This window comes from Gadus morhua, chromosome 6 (genome assembly GCF_902167405.1).
Source record: "Gadus morhua chromosome 6, gadMor3.0, whole genome shotgun sequence".
Classification (NCBI taxonomy): Eukaryota; Metazoa; Chordata; class Actinopteri; order Gadiformes; family Gadidae; genus Gadus; species Gadus morhua.
The window spans coordinates 6527272-6542203 of NC_044053.1; the positions used below are offsets into that span (position 1 = coordinate 6527272).

Consider the following 14932-nt stretch of genomic DNA (forward strand, 5'->3'; position numbering starts at 1 on the left):
TAGCTCCGGGCTTAACAAAGAGCTTGAAGTCTGGCAGGGCACGCTTTGCATTGCTAAGCACACCATTATTCTTTTTTCTTTACGCAGAAGACTGAAGACAGGTAATGGTCTATACCTGCGGGTCTGGGAGCCGCTACGACACACAGATCGGTTGTGATTGGATGTTCAGTGATTCAGTGCATCTCAAGAAGCAGAAATCAACATATATGAATGGTCCACTCAGTGTTCCCGGTCGCATACATTTATTATATTTATTGTATGGTGTGTGTGTCTAATTGAATAACAAGCAATTTGTTTTTCCGGTCTTATGAATTACCATTAGCTCTAAACCAATATTCATATCTAATTGCATGTGAGTCATGTCGCTTTTTCAATGTAGCCATAGCTCATTGGCATAGAGGATAAAAGCCCTGCAGCCAAGTCTGAAACAGCACACCAAATTGTGGTGTGCTGACAACGTGTGAACACATACAAGACAAACTGTCGGCGTTGAACTTTAACTTGAAATTCTTGTTGCTCTTTATTCTGTCGTAATTATCAGCCATTTATCAGTTCCTGTGTTTTATTTAATTCAATGGTAGATTAGGCGCCTAAAGTAAAGTCTCTAGGTGTTCCTCCAGAGTTTAATTTATCACTCTGACCATCCACTTAAGAATTGATGAAGAAAAGTTTAGCAGTAGTAGTAAAAAAGTTTAAGTAGTCCACCTTTCCCCATGATAAATCACTTAAAGACCTTAGGGATAACAATTCATGTTGACAGTAGGCTTAAACCAGTGAGGATCTTAGGTTAACACGTTTTAAGAATTGAAGGCCTTTGTTATTGAGTGCTATACAATTACAATGTGTACCCTACTTGACTTGGACACACACACACACACACACACACACACACACACACACACACACACACACACACACACACACACACACACACACCTCTCTTCAACCATACTGAGTCATTGAAAAGCGTTGCCGGAACAGAGCTCTGCAGACAGCTCATATCCCTACACTGCAGCGCTGGATGTAATTTATACAATGGATCGTTAAAGTGGGCTGGCGCAGGAAGTCCATAGTCGAGGGCCTGTAGTGAGAGTTAATGGATGAAGGATCAATCCGTCCCAGGAGCTCCTGTGCACGGAGCTGTCACCCTTTTGAATGCGACTGGATACCATCCACCTCCGTTGGCTCAGGTTAATGAACTGCCAGCCCCTGCAAGAAAAGGGTTTGTCTCTGACACTTATTTGGCAAATTATATCTGAATGGGCGAAAGCTCTTTGAGGCTGTGTCGGCAGACTTGAGGAATATTGAGGTTGTGTTGCAGGCTCGTCTTTCTGCTTCCCTCCCTCACTCCCAGCCCCACTTTCTTTCTGCTGTCTGCTAAATATGTGTGACCTTCATTTTGGAACGATTTTAATTTGTTCTCTTTGATTTTCTTTCTATCCAGTACCTTATCCAACTGGGTTTACGAGCTGGACAAGTGGTCACCCTCTGTGGTTAAGATTTCCTATAAGGTAAGAAACGCTCTTTTCCACTATCCTCTTTTTGATTTTCTGCGTTTCATCCTCTCATCCTTGCCTTCTGTTGCGGTCACGTCGGACACCAGGGTAGCCCCGGCTTGCGGAGAGGAATGGTGCCCCAGCTCCGCAGTGGAAAGTTTAATGTTCTCCTCACCACGTATGAATACATCATCAAGGACAAGCAGATACTCGCCAAGGTGAAGAGATCAAAGATCGGCCCTCCTTTTATATCCCAAACCTTCCTTTGGGCTTTTTGTTCAGTTTGCATCACAGATTTTGTAAATTCTTCCTTTTATGTCTGAATAATCCATACACGGCCCAGCCTCCAGTCTCTGATATGGCCACCTTCATGACCAGACTCAATGGAGCTTGGCGTGTTGGCGTGCATGCTCGGCGTGCGTGTGTGCTTGGTACTCAGTTTGTGTGGGTGTGTGCGTGCGTGGGATTGTGCGTGTGTGCTCGTGCCGTTATGTGCTTGGAACTTAGTTTGTATGGTTGTGTGTGTGTGTGCGGGTTATTGTGCAGATGTTTGTGCTGGGAACTTAGTTTGTGGGGTTGTATGTGTGAGCGTGTGCATGGGATTGTGCGTGTGTGCTGGTGCGTGTGTGTGCTTGGAACTTGTTTTGTGGGGTTGTGCGTGTGTGCGAGAGATTGTGGTATATGTTTGTGCTGGGAACTTAGTTTGTGTAGTTGTGTAATTGGGTGTTTGCTTGAGATTGTGACTGTGTGCTGGTGCGTGTGTACGCTGGGAACTTAGTTGGTGTGGTTGTGTGTGTGTGTGTGTGCGATTGTGCGTGTTTGCTTGTGCATGTGTGGTGGGAACCTAGTTAGTTTGTTAGTGCTTGGCCTTTATCAGGACAATATAGACTCCAACACACTTAATACCCAGGGACAACGCAGGCTGCTGTAAAATTGAAGCGTTTGGAAGCACCTAACTCCCCCCCCCCCCCCCCCGCTTCCTCCATCCATCCCTCCACCCCTCCTCCTCCACCCCTCTCCCTCCACCCACCCCTCCAGATCCGGTGGAAGTACATGATCGTGGACGAGGGCCACCGCATGAAGAACCACCACTGCAAGCTGACCCAGGTGCTGAACACCCACTACGTGGCCCCCCGGCGGCTCCTGCTCACGGGCACGCCGCTGCAGAACAAGCTGCCCGAGCTCTGGGCGCTGCTCAACTTCCTACTGCCCACCATCTTCAAGAGCTGCAACACCTTTGAGCAGTGGTTCAACGCCCCGTTCGCCATGACCGGAGAGAGGGTAAGTGGCTACAGGCGACGGACCCAAAAGCTTTGGTTAGTGTTTGTAGCGCAGCCCAATAAAAAGGGTTATGGATTGATATTGTTATGGTAGAGCAGAGCACACAGGGTGGGATTGCAGTGAGGCTGTTTGTACTTTTCCCTTCCGTTAAGACTACAATTCAAGAACATTATTTTGCGTTTCTCCCGCAGTGTTGTAGGAGGAACAGTGCTCTGACTGAAGTCAGGCAACTGATAATGTCTGTCGTTGTTATAATGTTAACATTTGTGATCATGTGCCTATTGTTGATGATATTTTGTTGTTAGCTTTTTGGTTAAGGAAAACACTTTGCTGGTTTGATGGATTTTCTATGAACACAACATAATATATTATATTATCAAATAATATGTCCTATTATATTCAGCCATAGATCACATCTCTTCCCTAACTGACATTTAACGGGCTGCTGCATCTTGCTAATCAATCCCTCGATCTGGCTACATTAGCATGACATTCCCCGTCCTTTATCGACCGGGGTGGGGGGAAGCCCCTCTGTGCTGCTCCTGAATGGTTGCAGCCTCTGCCATGAGTGGCGGCGGTGCCAGATTCTCAGATCACAATCAGGTTTGGGAAAAAGTATTCTGTGTCGTTTGTAAAGCCATCGTAATCAGTGAGATTATCCACAGCTGTTCTCATCCCTCGCGACAGATCATCACCAGAGACATACTGCCGCACAACCGCGCTACTAAGCGTCTTAGAGTACCATATTAAGCGCTACATAAATTTCATTTATTATTATTATTATTATTACTTATTATTCCTTTACTGAGGAGGCGATAATGTACTGTGATGATCAGCTTTCCTGGTCATACAGTCATACACGGGCGGATATCCCTCTTGGCCATGCAACACCGCACTCGCTCTTCACGATTCGATGACGGACGACCACCTGCCATGTTTACTCCTAAACATTGATTTATGATGCGGCCGCTGCATCCCGCTATAGTGTGTGATTCTCCGTTTGCCGTCTCAATGCCGGCGCTGGTAAACAGAGTGGGTGGAATGGTCTCCAGATCTATTGCTCCAAAAACCTAAGTAACTGTCGACGGGTTTCAAGCGGTTAGGGGGTGTGTACCCCAGTCCCCTGCGGTCTGTTTAACCGTCCGCAGGGATCGTAACGGAGAATGTTCTTCCTTCCTCGGGTACTTGGGTCTGAACACAGCAAATTATTTTGGGGGGAAATGGGAAGATGATATCGATTTTGTTTTGAGGAACAGGCCTGTTTCGGTGGAATGACGATTCAGAATAAGTGTGCGGGGAGGCGGACTCAGCTCATTAAAGAAGGAGACCTGCAGTGTGGGCTGTATGTTGAACTCTTAAGAACGGACTATGTAGCCGGAGACTTAAGAAAAGGCTTTTCCATGGGTAATGATTAGGGGTGGGAATCTCTTGGGACCTCACGATCGATTCGATTCCGATTATGAGGTCAACGAATGTACATTTCCAAGTTGTGATTTTCAAAAATATATACATCCAAGTTTGCTACTCAGTTTGCTAATCACTTTCTACTTTTGTGATGATCATTAAAGACATCAACAGATGAATTCACTTATCTAATATTTTATTAGAGAAAAAGCTTTTGTCCCAAATATGACTTTCTATGAACAATGCAATAATCACTGCAGCTTGCATTACAACACAATACGGAAGTATATAAAAAAATTGAGTTCAATTTTCTTTTCTTTCTAATCTTTCTTTTCTATGTCATTAGAGAAAAAGCTGTGAGGTTGCTTGCATGCTTTGCGTAGGCTGAATTGCAATCGTGTCAAGACAAATCAGATTGGCCAATAATACACAGTGAAGATAAGATCTTTTTTTTTTGATTATTAATTTATCTGCATTGAGACTGAATCGTTCTAGAGAAAATCGCAATGCATCGAAAAATTGGTTATTTTTCCAACCCCTAGTAATGATTGATATTTCCTTCAAAGTGGCAATAATGAGGGCCTGACTTAGCCGTACAATTAGATTTCCCAGCCATGCATCAGAGAGTTGTAGGAGATCAATTTGAGCTCTAGCTAATACAGATTGAACTGTCTGAATCATCAAATGTTCTGAATGATTATGCCATCAAAGGGGAAATATCTGGGGAAATCTCCATATTCAAACAAATGTGAGTCAAGGATGTCTTATTTTTACCCATCACTTCATGTTTGAACATAATGCGTAGAAGAAAGTGAATAGTCACAATGGCAGCCAGCATATGTGCAATGCCAGATGCATATTAACTAAGCCCACTAGGATGTGTATTAAGTTATTGAGATACTAATGATGTTATTGTTTCTACATGCGTGTATGGTTGCAAGAACTGGTGATTTTAATGTTTTATAATCTGTGTCTCGAGCGAAAAGCCTTTGTAATTTGGTTTAGCCTGATTAAGGGCAGATTAAATATTGTGTGCCCAGTGCGATAATTAGCAACTCACTCAGGATTAATTAAACGCCCCAGATTTGGACCATTCCATTTGTCAATTGATATTGTCACATTGCTTGGTGTCCTTCCAAGCTTTTTTTTTTCCCTTTGAGAAGGGAAATCGGATTTCTCATTGGCATAATTATGTATATGTACTACCACTACTTTAGAAATATGTTAAAAGATTTCTACCTCAACTGTCCATAAATGCATTCCGTTTTTTTTTTTCATTCACGTTAGCTTCTCTTGTTGTGCAGATGGACATCTTTTCCGAATATATCTGTCGTTTTTATTCTAGTTCGATTTTTCATCCTATGTACCTTCCACTGCGATGCCCGAATAAATGTAAATAGTGAAAAAAAGTCCTAGTGCCTGTGATGATGCGTGTGATGGCCTCCTCGCAGGTGGACCTGAACGAGGAGGAGACCATACTGATCATCCGCCGGTTGCACAAGGTGCTCCGCCCCTTCCTGCTCCGCCGACTGAAGAAGGAGGTGGAGTCGCAGCTGCCAGAGAAGGTGGGACCCCTCCCGCGTCAGAAAGGAAACATCAGACTCTGAATTGCACTAGAATGTAGAAATTGTTTGTCATTCGTACGCATTCGACCAAAACAAACATATTTTTTAGCAACTCCCAAATGGCCTGTCGTATCGGATATGAATCTGTAAGCGCATAATTGGCGAGCACAAACCTGTCCAGCAATAGTGAGCTGGGATGTAAATAGACAGCGTGTAGAAAGGCCAATGGGGAAATGTACTTTGTCCCATTGCATCCACTCGCAAATCAGTTTTCTTCGGTAGCATACCTCGGTAACCAAACAGGAAAATAGGCTTGAGTCATCCGCCGCGGCTGGGCAGTTGTTGGTCTCGGGCCCAGGCTCTGTGCTGTCAGCCCCCCGAAGTTCTGCTGTAACACAGTGGGTGGATCCAAGATTACAAATTAGGCAACAGCAGCCGGGAGTCTGGTGCAAATATACTACGTAGTCTCAATATGAATTAATCCAGACTAGACTATAGAGAATGTGAGCCCAGTATTTTTGGCAATTTTTAAAAGAGGATTGACAATCGTTGCATAAGCATTATAAACTTATGAAGCCAGCCTGTTTATTTGTTGTCAACGGAACGGCGCAGTTGTGTGTTTTTCTTCTCAATATACACCCCCATCTCGTTTTGAAATGACCTCCCTATAAGAACGTGGCTGTCAAAAAATGTTCCCTTTCATCACTGCAGTTTAGTGAGACTCAGGTGGACACCACCCATAGGGCAAGGCGCCATCACACCGCACTTAATGTCACCCGATACATGACAGCACTGATCTCAGTCCCGTTGAGCTCCTTGTGCTTTCATCCCACCGTTTACAATCTGTGCACGAAATCATCGCATGTGACCACAGTCATGCAGAGAGGAATGACAACCTTGAGGGATCTTCAATCGTTCATGGAGTGCAAAGGAGACACGCTGTATTATATTGTATTATTATATACTATTACAGTAAGTCACAGGCTCAGCCATTTTTTTTTTTTTTTGTATTTCGTCCATACAGTTCTAATGTCTGTAATTTAAGATATTGACTATCTATTGATTACCTTTGTAATCTATGTGATGGATGTTTCTGTAGTACTCTGTTGTCTCATTTGAAAAAGTGCCCCTGAAACGGTAGAGCTATAATGTATCTGTCTGAGGTCATCTAAATGCTTATTTTCTTTCCTGTCCATTCAATCTCTCTTAAGCATGCATTTTCCATTGCTTTCCTCTTTGCCGGGTGTTTTTCATTCTCCGCCGAGGATGCACATTATCTTTCTCATTTCCTTCGGCCCAGGTGGAGTATGTTGTCAAATGCGACATGTCCGCAATCCAGAAGGTTCTCTACCGGCACATGCAGAGAGGCATCCTCCTCACTGATGGTTCTGAAAAAGACAAAAAGGTAAACTTCCCTTCTTTATGAGGCTAGAAAAAGGAAAATCGCAGGATTGAATTGAGGGTTATTGTGTGCTTGCTCTGTGATTTATTATGATAACTTTTATTATAACAGAATTGTCAAAATGTCCAATTATCTATGACTTATTCCCAATATATCCCGTACTTATATACCATAGCATCTTCCGAAACGCTTTCTCATCTCATCATGAGTCAGTGTAAACAAGCACAACTATGCTGTATCTCAGCAGCGCCAACCATTTAAAACCAACCGGGGCACTGTGTATTTTAGGCTGATGGTTTATACTGCAGTGTGTGTGGATGAGTCAGAATGGTCAGGCTTAGGGGTGAGGTAGCATTGAATAATACACACTGGTTAGGTTAAACCAGCCATCAGCACACTCACACAGGGAGATCTCCTACATGGCAGCATGTACCCTGTCACCTCCTGCTCCGTGTCTTTATACTCAAAAGTAAAAGCCACCTAGGTGGAGTGTGGCAGCAGCATTGTTAAAAAGGTTACCATGTGATACCTTTTGAATTTCCCCACAGGGCAAAGGAGGAGCGAAGACCTTGATGAACACGATCATGCAGCTGAAGAAGATCTGCAACCATCCGTATATGTTTCCCCACATTGAGGTCAGCCCATGATGCTCATTAAGTGGTTCGTTTAGGAGAAGCAGACCATGCAAATTGCGGTACTTGCCGATATGGATTTCTTTGTCGAGAAATATTTAATGAGTTACGACTCGACATTGATTTAAAAGTTATCGGGTCGATGGTCTGATTGACTATTCTAAACGTCGAGATGATCTCAGTGGAGGTCTAAAATGGTAAGGCTTATGCAGAAAGCACTGATTGTTGTTGGTTTAGAACCAAGAGGCCGCCAAGGGAAAATGGTCCGTACTTATACAATCCTAATGGCAAGGCACCTTTATTAATCTAGCACTTTTCATGCACGAAGCAGACTCAATGTGCTTCACATAGAAACATTGTCACAAAATAAAATAAAATAATGAAAATGATAAATAACCCTATATTGGCCAATCCAACCTCCAGCTGTGTGACATTTTCTTGCCTTTTACTTACAAATCTTTTAAAATGTACTATTTCTATCTGCTATAATCAAACTACTACCAATGGAACAGAAAAGCATAATGGAGGATGCTATAGTAAGGTTATTAGTTCACAGGTTTTTGTGACATAGCGGTCTGACAGTAGTTTTGTACACACAATAATAAATGAATGTGGCGCTAACATTTTGTTCTCTCTTTCAGGAATCGTTTGCTGAACACCTGGGCTATCCCAACGGCGTCATCAGTGGGTGCGTTATCGTTCTCCCAAGTTTTTTTAGCTTGAAAATAAAACACCTTTCAGCATAAACAAAAAGGCTTCCAAATCGTCCTCCAGTTAGGAAAGAGAAGTGCAAAACATGGATTTACGAAATGAGGCAATCTTTGCAATAAAACAAATGAGGGTGTTTAATATGAAAAATACTAAACACCCCAAGGATAGAGGTTAGCTCTTAGCGTTAGATGGCTTCATCGTGCGGGATAATGTGTAGTGTATGGAGCTCCCCTCCGCCTAAATTTGAATGATGTAGAATAGAATGATTAAATGTAGGACTGGGCGATTTGTTATATTTCGTTTATTATTTATCATTTTTACTTTCCTTCTATTTGTGAAATGGCTGAACGGCAAAACCATGATTTAGAAATGACTCTGCGGATTTGTTTGGCCTTAAAGAGCAAGTGAACTCGCAGTGGGAGTGGGAGTGCCCGCACCGCGGTCACGGTGAATGAATGTTCAATACAACCATTTCTTCCTCCACTCTTCTTTCTTGGCCAATATCTCTCTCTCTCTCTCTCTCTCTCTCTCTCTCTCTCTCTCTCTCTCTCTCTCTCTCTCTCTCTCTCTCTCTTCTCTCTCTCTCTCTCTCTCTCTCTCTCTCTTCCCTCTCTCTCTCTCTCTCAATTCCCCCCCCCCCCCTGTCGCTCGGGAAGTTTAATTGGGTTTATTACAATGATGGACAGTGCTGTTAGCCAATCAGAGGTGTGCATGTCATGAATATTCATGAATATTTTTATATATTTTGCACCAAAACCGACTCAGAGGGCATTCATTGCTATTAGTGACCAACGCAAAATCAATGAAAAACGATGCATTGGCAACTTTAAGCAATATAACACGAGTGTGAGTGGGGTTGTTAGTTTATTTTAATTTTTTTATTGGGGGGGAGGGGGGGGCGTCAGAGGATCAGGGTAAGGTCAAGGGGGCGTTTGCTCAAAAAAGGTTGAGAACCACTGACCTAGATGTATGCTGGATAAATCATTCTACCAGCCTACCCAGTGGACTGTAGCAAATGTTGCTCATCTATCCGTCACAAATCTAGGTGGACACGCCCACCTGTGATGTGGGCGTGTCCACCTAGAGTAAGGGGCAGATTACCAAAACGGCTTGTAGCGGTTAATCACACCACACCTGGTGGCATGCCATGGGACCTTTAACCATTAACTACAGGTTCTCCTCGCGTAGACAGCATGTCAATTTTTTCAATATTTGGCTTTCCATACCAGCTTTTCCAAACACGTCTATGGGGAACACAGCAAACATATTCCAGCCTAGCGGCAGACGCATGCAGGTGTGTGAAGCACCATAAGATGCAGATACCATCTCAAGCCTGCTTAAAAGGCAGGTCACCTTGGCAGCAGCATTATCAACAGCTGACATAATACATCGCAAAATATATGTTCCCCATTTATACAGTAGAAAAAAGGGCTTCAGCAAGATGGTGCAAACTATGGACCATATATATATATATATATATATATATTGAAAAATTTAGCTTTAATCGAAATCTTCCTTTAGTTTGAAAATATCTTGATTTTTATTTTTAGGCCAAATCGCCCAGCCCTAATTAAAAGTAACCCCCAACATTCTTGCTCAGCCTTGGGTGATTTCTCTTTTAATTTATTTTTTATATGAATACCCATCATAAGGTCTGAGCATAGTGAACAATACTTGTACCTATATATCCATATGAAGACGAACCAAACTGTTCGCTGGGGATTCAGCCATCAACTGCCAGGAGATTGCCCAGACAACTTGGCAATTTGGTAACAAGAGGGGGCCGGAGGAGGGGGGCGGACCCGCGGCGAAAGGTCTCAACAGACACACTAGTTTTACCCTTTCTATGATGTCGGCGATGGGAAATAATAACCCAGGAACCCTCCATGCCCGGCAGACACTATGGCTAAGTGTTAGACAGTAGTCTCCTGGAGACGGAAGCTATGGACGCACCGTGTGTAGGATGAGTGGCATGATGCTGTGATGCTCTATGTATATGTGGGTGTGGGTGTGTAGGTGGTATTTGATTGACATCTCCGTAACTGGAATATGATGTAGTTGGCTTTTTGTGATGCTTAGACAGACAAAGAGAAAGGAGCAAACTTGGTTCTGCATTTTAAAAAAAAATATCTGACTTACCGTTGAGGAAAGCGTTTATTAATTTTTTCTTGATTAGGCTCTTTTAGTTCCTTATTGCGTCATTTCCTAAAACAAGATTTGTTTTCACTTTATTCCTCTGTACGGGGGTTTCATCATGCTCTTTAAATAAAGTGCTCTTATTTAGATTAAAATATAACAATAATTGAAGGTCTATAAAACAATGTAAACCCTGTACATTGAGGCACTTACCCTTTATTAACTTGGTAGAGGATGAAATTAGATACAAGATAAGATTACAAGTTCTTTATGAATCAATGCAGGAGAATGTGTGTGCCTCAGCAGAAAGCACAGGACAGTAATGTTCTCATCGTGAACATTAAAAAAGAGATTAAACAAAGCGATTAAAATGAAAAATAAATCAGCGGGCTTGTATGGTGTTTTTTCCAGGCCCGACCTCTACCGAGCCTCGGGGAAGTTTGAGTTGCTGGACCGCATCCTACCCAAGCTGGAGGCCACACAACACAGAGTGCTGCTCTTCTGCCAGATGACCACTCTTATGACCATCATGGAGGACTATTTCGCCTACCGCAACTTCACCTACTTACGCCTTGACGGTAAGCATCACATGACACACACATGGCCCGGTTAACACTGTTATCAGACTTGGGAATATTCTTGTTGTTGTTTTGTTTTCAATATGCCACAAGATGGCATTGAAAGGATCGATCCCCACCGGTGAGTCGGTCTTGTCTAGATGTTAACTGCATCGGCCTCCTGTGGTTCTCAGCCTGAGGCTTCCAAGGTCAATCACATGAAGGCTTTGTGTGTTCGGTTCTAATTGCTTTTCGATTTTGTTTTGCTCGTGTTGTCTTGGCTTGTTATCGGTTCTTATCTATATCCCTGGGTCAATATTACTGTGTGACATTAAGCTTCAAAGTGATCAGTGGTAGCTGAATTTGGTTAACAGGCTCACTGGGTAAACTACGGTAGCTAATCTTGGGCTCTTTAAAAGGCACAAAAACGACCATCAAAAATATAATGTACGGTATATATTTTCTTTAAAGTCCCCAGAACAGGGCCTTGTTTTCCCGATGGATCTTCGCTCGTACGATCATTTAATTTGAAGTAAATATCCGCAATATGTAACTGAAACCGATATATTCTTCTCCGAAAGCACGCTTGGAAGTTTCCCCTCCCTCACTCCCTCTGTTTCTCTGCCATTGAGAAGTGTTGCATTTCATCCCCCTGTAAATGAAGGCCAGGTGGATTCCCAATACCAATCAAGGAAAAGATTCCCTGTTCGGTGAGATGCTGGAAGCTGTCTCAAAATTAATTAAAAAAACAAAACCTGAAAAGAGATTGCATTGAGGAGTGTTGCAAATACCAATGTTTGTTTCAGTGTATTGACTCACTCAAGTCAATAACACATGGCGCTGATTTGACTTCCTCATGTTGTAATGACAACGTGAACTCTGTGTTAGGCGAACATTAGGTGTAACGTAAGCTTGCTAATGGATAATTAGTGCGCTCACGTAATCTCATTTCAGAGATCTGTTCAGACGTTGTTTAGAGCTGATCTTTGAATTGACATTTACATTTAGGGCATTTAGCAGACGCTTTTATCCAAAGCGACTTAGAATAAGTACATTTGTCATAAGATGTGCATCAATATATCGCTGTTGGTACAGAAAGGATGTTCATAGAACCAATTGCAAGTACAATAATCGCTAGGCCAACCAATTCCCCGTGTTACAGCCATGATAGCAGCTACTGCAGTTGCTACACAGTTAAGTACTATAAAACAATACAATATAATACAACACAATACAGTGTACAATGGTGGCCAGAAGGGGGAGGGTGGCTATGCAGTGTCGAGGTGGACTCTGAACAGGTGAGTCTTGAGTCTTTTTCGGAAGATAGTGAGCGACTCTGCGGTCCTGAGAGCGGCAGGGAGCTCGTTCCACCACTGAGGTCCCAAAACCGAGAAAAGTTGTGACTTTGCTGAACGGCCTTTGCTAGCTCTTAGCGATGGCGGTTCCAGACGTCCAGCTGAGGTAGTTGAGCGGAGGGATCGAGCTGGGGTGTGTGGCTTTAGCAATGCTTGGAGGTAGGCAGGGGCAGTTCCATCGACTGCCTTGTATGCCAGTACCATCATCTTAAATTTGATGCGAGCTACTACAGGGAGCCAGTGGAGGTCCCGGAAGAGGGGGGTCACATGGGAGAACTTCGGTAGGTTGAACGAGGCGCGTGAATCCTTGTTCCACTGTAATTAAGTCAAGAAATCCGCTGTATTTTCCGGCTCCATTGGTTCTAAACACACTAACAACGGTAGCGCAACACATATCGTTGTATTTATTATAATGTACATAAAAAAAATGATATATATAATAGGCACTAGAAAAGCATAATGCGCCACAGGATATCCTGTCTGTTCAAATTTGCTCCTGCTGACTCCAAAACGTTCCTGTCTCCCCGAGTCCTGGACGCTCACTTTGTATTCTGGACCACCCACTCCCCTCCTGATCTTTCATAACAAGGGAGCTCCACACGTTGACGCGAACAAAGCAGTTCTTATCGCTTAACCGTCGCACATTGTGCCGGGGACACTTCAAGCTGCTCTGTCATTGCAGGAACCACAAAGTCTGAAGATCGCGCCGAGCTGCTTAAAAAATTCAACGAGAAGGGCTCTCAGTTCTTCATCTTCCTGCTGAGCACCCGGGCCGGGGGTCTGGGGCTCAACCTGCAAGCAGCCGACACCGTGGTCATCTTCGACAGTGACTGGAACCCCCACCAGGTAAAGATACGCTGTCCCTTCCCCCCATGTTTGTCTCTTTCAAAGTGCTTCTGACAAGCGGTTTCTTTATCCCATCTGAAACTCCGGTCCAGACAATGGGCGTTTGAATCAAGTTGTTATTTTTTTTCTGCTGATTTGATCAGTTTCACCGGTCTAGCCACTGTTTAATCCCCTGACCCTGGCCTCTCGTAAATCCCCCCTCTAGTTTATCCCCGAGATCAATGTGCAGATTTTTCGGCAGGCTCGAAGACGTAATCAGGAGTACATGAAACCCTCACCCTAGCTAGATGGATCTCATCCTCTTGTAGCTATGTGTGCCCCCTCCGGAGGCCTGTATATGGTTTTGACACCGGCCCTGAACACAGAATACAAAACCTTGGGACGAGCTTCCAGAAAGAGGAATCCAAAGTACTTTTATTCCCTAGTCCACCCTAATAACTAGGAAACATTGCACAAATTCATTTGAAAGAAATGATTTTAACTGATGTTGAGCCATCGGGAAGATTAAGGAGCTATTATTGGAGTGGGTCGATTTGAGACGGGCTCATTTCTGAACAGTTCATGTCTTCAGTGATTGATCCCACAAATCTGTCAATGAAAATAATTGTTTTAATGGCTGAGATATGTAGGGAGGGAGCCTGGGGACATTTTTTTATTGGTTAGCTGAAAAATCGTGCTGACGTTCTGCTCTTGCTTTACACCCCACTAATCCTACCTCCAGCACCCTAAGCTCTGTGTAGCACACAACAAACAGTGCACATTTGTATTGTTACTGTCTCAGTAATTTCCCTCGGGATAAATAAAGCATCTTGAATCTTGAATCTTGAATCACGTTGGCATGATGATGACCTGAGAGATACCCAAAGCTCTCTTCCCCCCGCGTCACCAGGACCTGCAGGCCCAGGACCGCGCCCACCGCATCGGCCAGAAGAACGAGGTGCGCGTGCTGCGCCTCTGCTCGGTCAACAGCGTGGAGGAGAAGATCCTGGCGGCGGCCAAGTACAAGCTCAACGTGGACCAGAAGGTCATCCAGGCGGGCATGTTCGACCAGAAGTCCTCGGGGCAGGAGCGCCGCGTGTTCCTCCAGGCCATCCTGGAGCACGAGGAGCAGAACGAGGTGATCGGCAGGAGGAAAGAGAACAGCAGCCAGGAGGGAGATCCTCTACCAGTCTACGTTGAGTTATTAGCCTGGGTGTCGTTTGGTGTCTGACGTGTGCGGGGGTTATTAGCCTGGTTGACGTTTGGTGTCTTGACGTATGTGGGGGTTATTAGCCTGGTTGACATTTGATGTCTAACTGATGCAGAGAGAGGGGAGCGGGGCTGATGGGGAGGGGGTGCATGGGGAGGGAGGAAGATCGCGAGGGGGGGTGGCGGAATGGGAAGGGAGGGAGCTGGGAGGAGAGGGGGTGAATGGGAAGGGAGAGAGGGGGGGGATGGGGAGGGGAGTGAATGGGAAAGGAAGGAGATAGGGAGGGGGGTGATGGGGTAGGAGTGAATGGGATTGGAGGGAGTTGGGAGGAGTGTGGGTGGGATGGGGAGGGGGTGAA

At 44.3% G+C, this 14932-nt stretch overlaps 1 protein-coding gene across 1 annotated transcript in view; it reads left to right on the forward strand.

Annotated features, from left to right (window-relative positions):
* The window catches only part of smarca2 (SWI/SNF related BAF chromatin remodeling complex subunit ATPase 2), a 57715-nt gene that overhangs the window by 25991 nt on the left and 16792 nt on the right, over positions 1-14932 (forward strand). Inside the window, 10 exon segments of the mRNA XM_030357914.1 lie at positions 1445-1511; positions 1604-1714; positions 2535-2777; positions 5633-5746; positions 7047-7151; positions 7697-7783; positions 8422-8468; positions 11039-11205; positions 13222-13385; positions 14275-14559. Coding sequence (XP_030213774.1) covers positions 1445-1511; positions 1604-1714; positions 2535-2777; positions 5633-5746; positions 7047-7151; positions 7697-7783; positions 8422-8468; positions 11039-11205; positions 13222-13385; positions 14275-14559 — 1390 coding nt within the window.